We start from the raw sequence: 15,166 nt of genomic DNA, 5'->3' as shown, positions 1-15,166 counted from the left end.
CGATGCAATGTCTCACCCTCCTGAATGTCCCACAGTATCCATAGTATTTGTGGTTTTCCTTATCTAGAGATTCACACTAGAAGAGAGGAAGTTGATCTTAAATTCTTAAAATGTGAACATATTGACATATTGCCCTTTTTCCTACATATACCATGTATTACAGTCAGTCCAAAAATACATTGAGATACTAAAATGTATCAGGAAACTATAAGCATAAAATGTCTACAGGTTTCTAATCTCTTTTGGCATGTTTTTTTGCCTCTTTCTGCCACTCCCTGTGGTTTTTTTCCACTTTTAGTTTAAATTTTATACAAGAAATCCCACAGGAACATTTATTCATTCTCATTTTTTACTTTTTTATTTTTCTGTCTAGTGCTGTGCAATACTGAACATAGAAAACCTTAGTTTAGTGGCCTGTGTATTGCACTTGATCTCTCAAGTGCAATCGAACATAAAATTAGCCCTGGCCTAAATTTTGTGAAAGAGACATCCAGCTGTCCCTCATTTTTATTTTATAGTTTCTAATAAGCTAAGCAGAATAATTGTCAGGCAACCTAAGAATTAGGAAAGTAAAACTATATTGCAAGAATGTTTCCACAAGCCAAGCAGGTGCTAAAAAAGGCACCAATACCACATCCCAACAATTTTAGCAAAGCAAAAATATGCTATAGAACAATAAAAGTTAATTCTACATAGAGACTCCTCTGCTGGGAAACTCACATGCAGTTTATTACCGAAATTTCTTCTGGAACTGTTCTATAAAATCTACTCAACTCTAATCCCTTCTCTTCACACTGGTCACAAATCCACCTGCTATGACTCTGGTTATAAGCTATGCCTCCTCAGCATCTCAAGAAATAGGTCTTCCTAGACAGTCATGGAAATATTAAAGATTTCTCCAGTTCTGACATGGAAATTTTGCAAGAAACTGGTTGTTCTGAAAGACAGCTACCACAGCAAGAGGTCAGAGGAGGCCACTAGTAATTACTGCAAGGAAACAATGAGAAAAACTTTATGCATTTCATTCTCAGAAGGATGTTTCCTGCATAAAAGGGATGGGATTCATCTCACCTAACACCATCCATTTCATCATTACACGTCTAATCTCAGTTAGTCAATGGAGAAAGACAGGTGCCTCCAAAGGACAATGTTTCCTTTTCCAATAAAAGTGCCTAAATCAGGTGATAGAAGTGAATTGCTTCAGGTGTTTGGTTGTTTTGTTATTGTTTCTACTGCACACCCAACTTCCCAGCTCTTCCTTCTTCTATAGAGCTGAGACAGAGTCACATACAGAGGGAAGAGACAAATTTTAATTCTCAGAGGCTGAAATGGATTCATTTTCCTGTTTCTCTGTTCTCTGGGTTTCTCTCCATCCTGCACTAATGTCTCACTTAATATTGTCTTCATATCTGTATGCCCACTTAGTGTTGGTTTAGCAACACTTTACAAACCAAAACAGGTATTTGGCATAGAGATATCATGCCTATCTACTTTGATGCAGGGTTTTGGAAAAAGAAGCTTTTTTCCCCAAACTGAATGCAGTTTATTTTGTCTTCCATCTATATGCCTTTTTTCTTTCTATCTTGTTTAGGTATCTGTGATTCTCTTTGAGTTAGTATCACCTGTTAATTTTAATGTGGGTTTTATTTTTACTTCCAGATCATTAATTAATATGTGAAATACTGCAAGCTCTAACCCAGAACTTTGTAGCATCTGCCTCTTTACAATATGATGTTATAAACCTTTTGTTTATGATTCCTGATTCATGTTGTATCTTATCTGCTGAAACTCTTTTCTACATAACTTTGAAATAATTTTGCAAAACTTATATATCAAAAGCACTATTATTTTTTTGTAGATTTTCTATGCAATTAAAAACCTGAATAAATAGAATCAGTCAGCATGACATTTACATGAAATACATTTCTATTTCTTTGTTCTCCCTGAGGTGAATCAGATTCATCCTGAGCATATTTATCAGGTTAAGCTGTATTCAAATGCTGTCAGAGAGGATCACATTATTTTTCAGTAGAAGTTAAATTAGGTAAATTTCTGTCTATTAAAACCCACAGAACTACATGAAAACACTTTAAAAGATTATGCTTATTCATTGTTAAAGTAAATCAAGACACACATGTGGACAAGCAGAAAGGTCAAACTGTTTGATTTCAGAGTCTTTTCTGTTCACCTTTTGTAATCTCTGTCTTGGTGAAATTCTTGCATAACTTCTTAAGATCTCAAATATCCCATAAATCTTTGGTTTTTACGTTCTTGGATGAGTTCAAACCCATCTTATGAAACTGTTTCAGATAGGTAACATGCAAGGAATAGGAGATTTGTTCCACACAAGCCACATTTTTATCTACGCCCTCTGTCCATTTTAAGGTCATTGTAGTCCAGGTGAATTTTTAGTGCAGAAGTCAACAATTCTGTGTTAATAGAAGGAATAAAAAGGCCTTATTTCCATGTAATTCACTGATAATTTAGCTGTCTGTTTTTTGTTACATATCGAAAACTTACAGGAGAGCTTGATAGGTTTATACCCCAGAAGCTGGATCTCTATTATGCTTCAAAAATATGAACTAATGCACCTCATGAACCAGATCTAAATACAGTGGCAGCAGAATTCATTTGAAAAATTAATACTCAATTTTGTGCAAATGTTTCATTACATCCCAGATTTTTAAAGATCTTTAAGGAGTCTAAAATTGCAGACATATGTTCAGTGCTTTCAAAGGGTTGGTGTTTTGGTTTTTTTATGATTCTAGATATTTATCTGAAACTTTGTTGTTCCAAAATATCTTTTAAAATCTTGTTATATAGATTATAATAAAGCAACATTTTCCAATTTTACCATTAATGCAGTAAACAAACAAATTAATCAAGTAAATTCTCACTTGATTTCTGTTTTTCAAAGTACTTCCTTACTTTAAATACAGTAGAATTTGGAAATCTTGCAAATATAAACTGTAGAATCATTGATTAAATTACAGCCCAGGGTGAAATGGATTTTCCCAACCAAATACATCCTTTTGTGGAGACAAAGATTATAATTTATTTAAAACACAATGTTTATTGCAGGTTTTGCCTTTGATTCAGATCTGTGATGAGCACAGATAAAACGAGGCCTGTTTCTTCCTAATCCAGACTAATGCATTATACAGATTGGATCAAATTCTTACTCTCCTGTAGTTTGCAGGTGAAATTCTGATAGAAGATTTTTTAAAGTTTAAAAGGATTTCTTTATATGTTCTACATACTTTGCTAATTAAGAAAAGAAACCATCAAAACCCTCAGGTATCCACGAGTTAATAATACCAGTTTCTACTACTACAGGCACCAAAATTTAAGTTCTTTGCTGCTGTAAGCAAATTCAATAGTGGAATGTTTCATGTGAATGTTTCACAGACCCTCTACGGCTACTATGTTAACAAAAGGGTTGTCGCTATTTTCTTCCCAGTTTATTATGTATACACTTTTAAAAAAGAAAAGCACAGTATTCTAGGGGCTGTGGAGATTTCAGTTGCCTTGCAGTTTTCTTATTCTAATAATATGCAGTTCATACTCTTATTTTGTTATGACTAAATATATTCTCTACTCAGAGAAAACAGTCAGTTTTCAGAATAGACATCATGAAGAGTCTCTAGAGCACTACTAGAGCTATCCTACTGAAAACATGTACTAAAATTTTGAAAAATAAAATCATATCAAAAGTAATAGTTGAGTACAGGAGTTGCAGAACAACTTCACAAATGCAGTAGTAAAAAGACAGATAAAGTTCAATGTAGATAAATGTGATATAATGTACTTTAAAGGAGCAAACCTGAATTTTCCATACACACTGACAGAATCTGAAATTGCTCAGGAAAGAAATCTTGGAGCTGTAAAACATACAATGAAGACAGCAGTCAAGACAGCTAGATAACAGGACTTCTAAGCAACAAATGCAGAACGAATCAAAAAAACTCTTTATATCGTAACCGTGAGTCTATGATTCACCCACATCTTTGTATACAGCATGCAGTTATGGTTCACCCCTCCCTCCCCCACTTAAGCAGAATCTAACTGAACTGAAAAAAGGTATACTAAAAAGCTACAAGAATAATCAATCATGATAAAAGCTTCCATGCAAGAAGTAACATAATAAAGCATGACTCTCCAACTCTGAAAGAGACACGGCTAAGAATGGAACATGAGGTAACTTTGTTAGAGATTAAAATACTGGGATTTAGGTGTTCACTGGTGTGCCATTTGTGTAAACTCCCATTACAGTCCATCAACAGAAATACAGTCAGTACAGCTGACGGAGACCTGAGAGCAAGTCTGCTCACTGAGGTAGACACTGAGATCCTGACTCACCTACCTCATCTCAGAGATCTGGTGCCATTTAAGATGCCATAGACACCTGAAACATCCACACAGGATTTGACAAATATGCCACAGGCTTTGCAGGGTAACTATGCTTTTCCGGAATTAGGCAGATAATGCTCAAATCCCAAATGACAGTAGTTTTAGATAGTTCATGAAGTTGAGTTCAGTCCCTAATGGTTCATCTACCAAATTACTCTTTAGGCTCTACTGATTACATTGGCAGCTTGGACATACAGTACACATGAAGAACGCTAAATTAAAGTATCCTAATCTCAAACTGAACCTCATCTGTGCCATCCCTACAGTCAAAAGTATAATGGAGAACGTAAATACCAAATGATAACTCATTACCTTTCTCAATATATGCACTACAAAACAGCTAGGAGGTGGCAGGTTAAAATAAATAGAAGACAGTGTCGTGTCCCAAAGTTGGAGCGACTCAGGTTCGTGGATTTCCTTTGTGAGAATTAAGGTGAAACGACACCAGGGAAGTTCAAACAACAATCAACATTTATTCAACCTAGCTAACCTTGCCCAAGTACACGTGAACTTATCAATATGAACCTCACAACATGTCATTAAGCCGCTGTTTGAAAAGACAAGGGAGGTGTAGAAAAAGAAATGGAAAAAGGAACATGAAACTGTATCAGAAGGAGAACCGTCCCGTTGAGTCATGGGGTTCAGAGCAGACCCCCTTGCTTTCTGGACTCCTTCTCAAAGAGGAGCCCAGGGGCAGCTAGATCCACTCCTAGTCTCAGACTTGGTCAACGGTTTATGTTTAAAAGGAGGAGGTGTAGGGACTGTGGAAAAGACAGAAGGGAGAGAGAGAGAGAGAGAGAAGGAGAGAAGAAGAGGGTTTCACCAGTCCTGGGTCCAGTGTTGGTCCAGCCAGTGTAGAGATCCAGTTCTGGAGGGCGCGTGCTGAGAACTTGTTCTCCCTTCTTTTATAATGTGTTAGTCGACGGTCTTCAACAAGCACAGTTCACGTTCCCCAGGTTCTCTGGAATCGGTCAGTGAGCTTTGGGGGGGTTCATTGTGGAGTTGCCCCTTTTACCCTGCTGGCATGACCACTTAAGATAGAAGCACAGTCCCATCATCCATGGGGCCTCCTCCTCCAGGCACATATGCTGTGCTGCTCCTCCTAGTCACTTAAGGAATTGTGGCTTTGGAGAAACTCGGTCCCACCCTCCGTGGGGTCCTCTCCTCCAGTCACATTGTCCTGTTCACAAAACTCCAGCATTTTTACAGAGGCTGTTTTCTCCACCAAAGTTCTTTAATGAATGTTTGAGACATTGACTATAATTTGTCAGACCGTCACATGGATATCATCTTATATTCAACCAAGTACAGAATTCCTGTCACACTGTTAACTGTTAGTCTGTAACACTAAAAGATCACATGGATTCAAGAAGTGACTGGACAAATTTATTGAAGAAAAACCCAGTCAGGGCTATTAAGTACTAAGATACTTCGGCAGTCTCTGAAAAACTCGCACGAATCACTGGAGGCAGGGAGAATATACAAGTGCGCTAGAGGCATGCTATATTCCTGTAACTCTCTGGGCACCATTAGAGATAAGCTACTGGCTCAGATGGACCTCAGCATACAGTGTTTTTTAAAAGATATGTTTCTTTCAGTTTCTCTCCTCCCTTTCAAAGTAGTATCATAGGAGCCAGGAAAAGGGCTACATGATAATACACATCATAATGCTACACTATTACTCATGTACCTATGTAATTTTTACCTAGTGGAGCTAGACTGAATATAGCCACTACTCATATTCCCATTTCATGAAGACATTCTTATTAAGCATATGCATATTAAGCGTATGCCGGACACTTCCTGAGATTGCATCAATGATCACAAAACCAAGAAAAATTAACCACCACTTATTGACAGAAAAAGTGGAAACTGTCTCAGAAATTTAAATTGGTCTGAATAAACCGAGCAGGTCTCTGAACAATCTGATCTAGTTGAAGATGTTCCTGCTCATTGCAGGGGGGTTGGACTAGATGACCTTTAAAGGTCCCTTCCAACCCAAACCATTCTATGATTCTATCATAAGGGCCTAGTCCAAATATTAATGCTTATGCTAATTTTTAATTATGCTTTAATTTTTAAGCATTAAAATTTAAAGCTTTAAGCCCCACAGGTCTCTGACAGCATCAGGTTTATATCGTGAATGACTGCACTGGATGACCAAGAGGCACTTGTCACTACTCCGACTGGACTATACTCCCTGGCCACACCCTGGCTGCATTCACACATCTGGGTGCACATGTGGGCAGGGAGCTATACTGTTCTCCAGCACACATTCCTTATCTTGAAAATCAGAGGACAAGGACTGTAAGGTGCATTGTCAAGTGCAATGTCCTGTAGTATTGAGACAATTCATTATTTTTATGAACATTTAAGCATTGTAAAAACATTTAAAAGTACCAGCTATAGTTCTTAACAGCCCTGTTATCAAATTCTAGTAGTTCTCTCCTCGTGAATGAAAAAAGCAAAATATTCAACTGTAATCTCATATTCACATCTAAAGGTAGCTTTTATATAACTCTCTAAATGTCAGTGCATAGTCACAACCAAATGCTGTAGCTTGCAAAGACAATTAAAACAGAAGACTTAGCTGGTAGTAACCTGTTTTAAGTTAAAACTGTTTAAGTGCTTAAAGGCCAAGTCATACAAAGTTCTGAATGACAATTACATTAAAAAGGTACAATCTTACTTCAGATTAATTTCACTGAGTTCATTAACTTAAAAAAAAAAACCCTACTTGAGAAGTCAGTTTGTAGCTTTGTTATGAAATAAAGGCAGTACTTCGTCAGCAATAGGGGTATGTGTGTTCTGCTGCCTCGGAGCCCTTTGGAAGACAAGTGAATAAACATTAAGTAAAATGCCAATTCTGAACCAGCGCAGCCGAGCCTGAGCTGTGGTGCCCTACTGGGAGGCAGGATAAATTAACTCAGTCTTCGTACTGGACTAATACATTCACACACTTCCTGATGGCTTTAAGCACAAGCAAGAAAAACTTGCATGCTTATCTTACTAAAAGCACAGGTTAAGTGGTCTTCAGCACCACATCAAGACAGCCTGTAGTGTACAGGCAGGAAAAACAGGAAGTTAATTTTTCCAGTGAGACAGCTACTGTGCGTAAGATCTGACTGTAGAGGTGGCAACAGAGATAGTTCTACCTCAGTGTAACAGCTGTTTTAATGAGACATAAATACTCTTTCACCTAATGAAGTTGGGACTTCAGGGAAAAGATAACAGGATACTTTATGGAAAAAAAATATTTCATATACCATACAAAATGCTGATGTGCTCAAAAGCCTAAATACACAGCTTTAGAATACCCAAGTGAGAATGTCTTAAGCTGAGTTGGCATTGACTTCTAACTTGAGTATAATTTTCTCAATTGTAAAATATTGGCATCTACATACTGGTTAAAGAAAATGTTAGGAGAAAGGTACAGTTATAGTGCCACTGAAAAGGGTACTTTTATACATTATCCATGAATAAAAGAGAGAATATGAAAAAACTATAACCTTGCAATTCTCTTTTGTGCAATTAATGGATCACAAGATATTTTGTTACCTATTGCCTGTAACGTGCGTAGCAATGAAACATACAACATTTTGTATATAAGCATTAACTAGAATTCCTTGAAAAAGTGACTTTAATTTAGTATATAGTTTCCATTATAAAATAGCTTTGAGCTGTCTATTTGTAAGGCTGTCAGATTTTCTGCAAACTTGGTACAGTCAGTCACAAATTTGTGTGGTAAGAAGGTAATTCTGATACATAGATGTCATTCTTATACCTTGAATTAATTTCCATGACAATTTCTAGCCATCCAAATAATAAGATTCTGGCTTACTTCTTAATAAAAATAGTGGCTTTAATATTGCTTTTGACTAGTTGATCAACACGATTATATGACATTGCACATGGATTTTATGATCCAGGAGTTCCCTTTTAGTTCTGTAAGGAAAATATAGTGATGACAAGTTAGAGAAATCAGGCTGCACATTTTTGTCAGCCAGTAGGCAAAAATGCCAGCTTTGAAATCTTGATAGAAAATTGTACATAAAAATCACGAAAGCAGAGACATCAAGTAAAGCACACGGGGATATTGATAGTTGACTTTGTTAGTCTTGTTAGTACATAATGTAAGCAGCTTTATAAAAAGATTCTTTCTCTTTGCCTACATGGAAACCAGTTTTTATATTCCTTGCCCAAAGGAAAAATATTGTTGCTCCAAAAGCATGATGCTAGTTTTTATGCTGTTCCATTTTGCTTCATTTCTGTAGAATACTGAATACCTCTCTAGAGAACTGAGATCAAAAAGCCTCAAGCACACAGGAGAGCTCTGGTAGCATAACAACTAACTGCACATCAGCTGAGCCACTCTAAGCATTGGTTACTGAGTACTGTTAACACATCACAGTAAATGAGGTCAATAAACTTAGCTTAAACTATGTGAAAAAGGCAACATATTTCAACTAGAGACATGAGTAGATGACAGGAATGCTCTGTCACAGTTGCTCAGCTGATAGGTGCTTCTAGAGTAAGCCATTAGAATTTGATCGTATTTCATTCCTAAACTTATCAGCCATTTTTTTAAATGGCAGATAAATCAGGAAAGGTTAAAAGATCTAATATACAGCCATGCTGGAAAACACTGGAGTGGCGTAAACAGTCTATGACCTCACATAAGTACCAGGCCACTTGCTAATTCTGTAAATTTCCACCCATAGAGTGAAGCTAATAGAACGAAATACGAGCATGTATCTCCTATGCTTCTGTTCAAAAGTCAGACATCCTTCCTTAAATAACTGATGAAAGTGGGTTTTGCTTATCTGGCTAATTTTCCACTGAAGCTTTATTTAATAATGTTCATATTTTATACCCTACTGACTGAGCTGAGGGGCAATAAACCTCATGGTGACTGGTGGTGATAAGCAGCCAGAGTCTGTAAAATTTTCAACTGCTCCGCACAGAGTCATTAAAGAACATCCGCCTATGCTGCTGCTTCTAGAATAGGAACACACTTGCTTGACACTTCTTTCCCCTGAAGGAAAAAAAGGTTCTTAATTGTGTTTTACCAGCAATTAACTTTTCCCTGCATTGGCACTCTCTTCCTCTATTAAGACTCACAGTATCCAACATACATACACAAAATTTTTGCCAGACTGCTTGATTTTTTTACTAACAATCTACTTGACCAGAAATACTGCAATTTAAAATAAGCTTCTTACAACAAGCCTCCCAAATTCCCAATATAGAGTCAGATGAACCCCTGGGGAAAATGAGCTTGAGGGTAACTATCCACTATCATTAAAAACATTTCTCCACTGGTATCCAGGAATTTGTCTCTTAAGAAGGACACAGAACCATTTTGTAGCTTAGGTAGCTCTCTGATCACCAGGTAATGTCACCATTCGGCTTGGTTCCAGAACAGCAGGTTTGGTTTGAGCCCTACTGGCAGAGAGGTCTGAAAAGAAGCCTAAATAACATGGATATCTGCAGTGTATCTAGCTCTTGCCAGCCCTGCCCGCACTGCCTTTTCAATGAAAGCTGATCCACTCTCCTCAACACACCTCTTCAATAGTTCATTTGTATTTTTCACCCTATCTCAAGTAAAAAGGACTGTCCTGAGAATTGATTAGCACACGAAAATCCTGTAATAGCCAATCGATGTTCAAAATCTGTAGCTTGAGGCAGCAGGGAGTGACACCCAAAGTGTCTAGTAAAAGTCACCATGCATTTTAAACTCCACGTTATTGCTAAACAGATCAGAAATACTAAGAACTGGCAAGCACAAAACAGCATGCCAAGGTCCAATGTCCAATGGAGAAGTCTAAACTTAATTACTGGTACAAAGTCATGTGTGCTGCTACAGTCATAATACACCAATCTCAATTTCCTATTAATTTGAATGCACTGGCGTTGCAGAAAGGTACCTACCAACTAAATGGGTGATTCATGTATGTGAATGACAACTACACATGGACATTCCCATTTGCAAGCAGAACGTTTGTTTTCATTTCTTTAAGTTCATAAATCAAAGCATAGCTCATCTAGAAATAGCTGCAATGTTATCTGATTTTAAGGTCAAATTCAGAAGGCCTAGGCAGCTCTCATCCAAACTCACTCATCTTACCAGGGCCTTTAAACTTTTCACCTGGATCCACAGGAACAAAAAATTTCAGTTTGTACTTTTTAATATACCCTTTCTTTTACATATATATTTTTCAGACAAAACCTGGTTGTCCCACATATTAATTTAGCGCTTTGAGCAGAGGCTTTAAAAGCAAAACCTAAACTGTACAATTAATAATAAAACCCTGCCATATTTTCATTGGTGTACTTCAGATGTGGGCAGACAGATGTCTAATGGTAAACAAGGATCTGTGGCCACTTCTACCTTGAAATGCAAAGGCCACCTTACTTTTGCAGAAAGAGGAGGCAGAGCAGAACAGGGAGCCTGACTGAGCTTACAATATGCTCATTGGTTTTGCTCATTGCGATAGCTTGACATGGAAGAACAAAGTATGTTCTACACGCCAACAGTGGAAAAGTCAATCTTTGCGAGAAGGGCCAGGCATCTAAAAATACTGATAAATGGACTACAAAAAGCAGTAGCTTGCTGCCCAAAGCAAAGTGTTTCTAAAGGTTTCTATTTTTGCTGCCACAGCCAAAAAAGTGCAGAACAGAAAAATGAACGGCTAAAGATATGAAAACTTACTATATTCTACCTCTCCAAAAGCAGAAATAGCAGGGCAGTAGAATGGGAGGAGCTTTCAGGATCTCTGTGTCCTGTTTACCTGTGGGGATCGCCTGTACCAACCCATGTCTTACAACGTAATCAGCACTTCATGCAATGATGGAAACTTGATCACCTCACCAAGTTTGGTTCTGCTGTTGATGCCTTTGCATACCCCTCCTTTGCTTTTGAGAGTAGGAGGCAGCCACTACTGACTATGTACCAAAGAAACAATGTAAATCAAGCTCTGTATCCTACACCTAATGTAAACATTTTATATTCATTTCTCCACTCCCCATTGTGCCAGGATAAGTACTTAGATCATTATCTCCCCATCAATGAAAATCTAACATCGCTGGGACAAGAATTTGCAGCTGTGTAACAACAGACAGCAGTACTGCATACTAGGTTAGAAATGGAAAAGGAAAGCAGTACAGGCAATTTAAAGTTAGGAGGAATTTTATTATAATTATCCTGACTGTAATATAGCCAAGAAAACAGTGATTCAAAAAGGAGCTCTTAAAGTTCCTAGGCCAAAAATTATTATAACAATTTTTCCGTATAGCCATTTTTCAGCTAATCTGGTCTCAGGTTTTGCTTCTGTTTGCTGTGGTACAGCATTAGTCTACCAAGAATTTAGAAGTGAACGCTTATGATTAAAATTCCAATTCTACCATGAGTTCTCTATAAATGTAGTGTTATTGCAGAGAAAATTGGTTCTTAAAGGCCACATTCCAAAACAGAATTATTTGCTTTTCAGAAGTACTTTTTTGAGCTTCAGGTATAAATCATCTTTATTTCAGATGACTGAAAAGTATCCAGAGGGGAAATTCTATTAAAAGGAAAGAAATCACCCCACCTGCATTTTAACAGTAGAAATTTAGCAAAAGCATCTGAAAAAAAACACTGCAATAAAATTTTGCCATGATCCTTTGCATTGGGGTGATTCTCCCCCCCCCTCCCTTCTGCTGCTAAAATAGCAGAACTTTCTTCCCCAACCCAAAGACAAGCTTTATAAAGTTTATAAAGTAATATAAGAGTTTTCAGAAAGGAATGTGATAATTTTTCCTCAAAATTTAGTTGAGATTAGAGAAACTTTAAAAATAATCACTTTATATAAAAAGGAAAGCACAAAAATCTCCACAGAAAATGAGTTTAGCTTGAGGGTTGAAAATTTTGAACAAGTGTTTCTTTGCACAGATCTCATCAATGCACTCTAAGTCTGCTGTTGAGAAATGGGTCGTCCAGAAAGAGGAAGCTGGTCATTCCTCAACTCCTGTTACTGTGAAGTATAAGCTATCAATTAATAGATCTCCAGCGACTGCTTTTTCTATTAGAAAAGGTAATACTGTGATTTTTTTGAGTGATACGTATGGACAAATTTTACTTAGTGTGCAAAATTGATCAAAGATAGCAAGTGAGTACCAGACAGAAGACAAGGGAACAACTCAGGACATCTTAATCTAATTTACAGTCATCCTTCGTGCACACTTCACTGTGATTGAGGAATCAGGAATGTTATCAATAAACAGAAAGTGCTTCTCTCTAAGAATTTTTTTTACAGACTTCATGGCTCAAACATCTATGTTCAAAATAAAAAAAAAAAATGTGATGTTTATGTGGACAGTTTTCTTTCAATTACTACAGAATGAAAATGTACCTTGAAGAGTAATGTGTGCATTCATGGGCAAAAAGTAAGGATCTGATTGTTGACAAATACTGTTACACAAACATACAATCAAAAGCACCGGTAAAGAAAGTACTGGTAGAGTACAGCAAGTATAATATAGCAAGTATGTGTGTAAATATAGGTAGCACCTGTGTATGTATTCATATACGATATACATTATCACATAGTCATCATTAGATGAGAATGGCAATGTAACTAGTAAGCCATTCTAACTTGAACATCTTAATGATTTCCTGTTTGACCTGTATTTTCAGTCAGTCTTTTTTTATTGCTAAAATATCTTCACCAATTGCAGTGAGGTTACAGAACATGTAAAAGCTGGATTAGTAAACAAGGGTAGGAAACAGGTTTTTCTCACTGACAAATGTGCAGCATAAAAATAGGTTAAAAGATAACTGCCACTCCTACAGATTTTCTCTTATTTCTTAACATGGTGTGGAACATGTTCAAAATATTTCGTAGTGTAGCTCGGTATTGACTAAAAGTTTTACTACAATATACTACTAATATACAAACTAATATACTTTAGTCCTGCCTCTTTTCCAACTCCTGCCTTTCACGAATGTCATTTAAAGTATCTCGACTGAGACACATCAGGAACAATTAAGTACAAGACAACAAGTAATGCTGTACTTTAGTACCACAGTTCGGCTACAGCTTTGCAATAATATTACTCGAGAACCTACAAAACGCAAATTAATTGCCGTCTTCGTAATTGAGGGAAAAAGCGGATACCGCCAATCCCTCCGAGCAGCACAACGACAAACCCTGTCTTCGCAGAGCTTGAGCTCTTCTCGCTATTGTTGCACGCTAATTAGAGCGGTTAAGTGCGAGGCGTCGATCGTCAGCCACAAAGGCAACCCGCTAAGGTTGGTCTGTAGCACCCGCGGGGGAACTGTTTGAAAAGAAGTTTGCGCACACCGATGTTTTCAGCAACCGCCTTGTAGGAGAGGACCGGTTTTCCTTCCCTCCTTTCAGTCAGGGGCCATCAGAGGAGGCAGCTCTGAGCCAGCCCCGCCGCCCCCGGCCAGGGCAGCCTCACCTCCCCGGGAAGGCTGCGACAGCGAGACTTACCTTAGTGAGCTGGGCAATCTTCTTGCACATTTTCATGTGCATTTCCCGATTGCATCCCTCTGCCGAGCTGCTGCGAGCGGCTTTAGATCCATTGCAAGTCCCAGGCTGATGAATCTTGTTTATGCCAGAGGCCATAAGGCTTGAAATATTTTAATCGAGTCTGTGTACGCCCCGGGTAGTGCGATCCTGCTCCTGCTGCTGGCCTCCCCCGGCGCGCTGCACGCCTTCAAACCTCCCTAGCGCCGGAGGAACTTCAGCCCCAGCCAGGGCAAGCTCCAGCCGCCGCCGCTCTCCCTTCTGTGCAGATGTCCCAATCCTTCAGCAGAACACCCAGGCGAGGAGGCAGAGAACAGCATGTGCAAGCATCCTGATTGGGATTTTTTTTTTTTTTTTTCCCTCCCCTTCTCTTCAAATGGTTGAGCTTCCGCCAGGAGAAGATGCCAGCGGCTGGATGCTACAAATTCCCCACAGGAGACGCTGAGCCAGCCATACAGGCAGCAGCACAGACATTGCTGGGGATCTGTTATAGAGATAGCCTGCAGATTAAATCATGTTGCCTTCCTGGGCTGCCAAAGGATTGCAGAGGTCAGCAGAGAAGACGGTGTTGGCACCTTTCATAAGCTGTTATTTTGGCAATCCTCTTTAAGTCCGGATGGGCCCATAAAGTGATGAAGAAAACCTTGTTCAATTTTTGCTGCTGTGCTGAAAGCAGAATGGAGCAGTTCTTCTAGCTAAGAGGCACACTTGAGCACAGCTGAGCCCGGGAGCAGTGTCCAGGACCTGATCTGCCTGCCTTACCCAAAGAGACTGGTCAGTTCTCCTCAGTTACACTAAAGGCATTGGAAAGGTGCCAGAAGAAAACTGACAATATTACAGGTAATTTTTTTTTTCATTTGCAAGCCGTTCCCTCTCTTCAAAGAGACCAGGCTTGTACACGTAAAAGTAAGAGGACAGAAAAGGCAGAAAAAAAGCACACAAGAGGCAAGCTATTAAGATAATGGGATTTTTAAAGAAGAATGCCTCAGTAAAGTGTTATGCAAGAAGAAAATGCTTAGCGGACATGTTTAAACAAGTCTAGAACGGAAGGGGAAGGAGGAGAAGTCAAAGTAGGGTGAAGTCAGCAAGGTGGAGAAGAGGGAAAGGGGGAAAGAACAGGTAAGAGAAGCTGAGAGCTGCTCAACACCCCTTTGATGTGTCACTGCAGCCAGTAAGAGACCCCATGGAGCAGGCCGAGGGCCCCGTCTCAGCTCCCGCTGGCTTGC

At 38.6% G+C, this 15,166-nt stretch overlaps 1 protein-coding gene across 2 annotated transcripts in view; it reads right to left on the bottom strand.

The window, feature by feature from the left end:
* Nucleotides 1-14,298, bottom strand: part of FAM184B (family with sequence similarity 184 member B) — a 49,134-nt gene extending 34,836 nt beyond the window's left edge. For both annotated transcript variants that reach the window (XM_049793064.1, XM_049793074.1), the window contains exon 1: nucleotides 13,905-14,298. In XM_049793064.1, the coding sequence (XP_049649021.1) occupies nucleotides 13,905-14,039 (135 nt within the window). In that variant the 5' untranslated portion in view covers nucleotides 14,040-14,298. The remainder of the gene's footprint in view (nucleotides 1-13,904) is intronic.
* Between the last annotated feature and the right edge of the window lie 868 nt (nucleotides 14,299-15,166).

This window comes from Accipiter gentilis, chromosome 3 (assembly GCF_929443795.1).
Source record: "Accipiter gentilis chromosome 3, bAccGen1.1, whole genome shotgun sequence".
Lineage (NCBI taxonomy): Eukaryota > Metazoa > Chordata > Aves > Accipitriformes > Accipitridae > Astur > Astur gentilis.
Note: the sequence above shows the minus strand (reverse complement) of the source record. Positions and strands in the feature narration are given on the sequence as shown.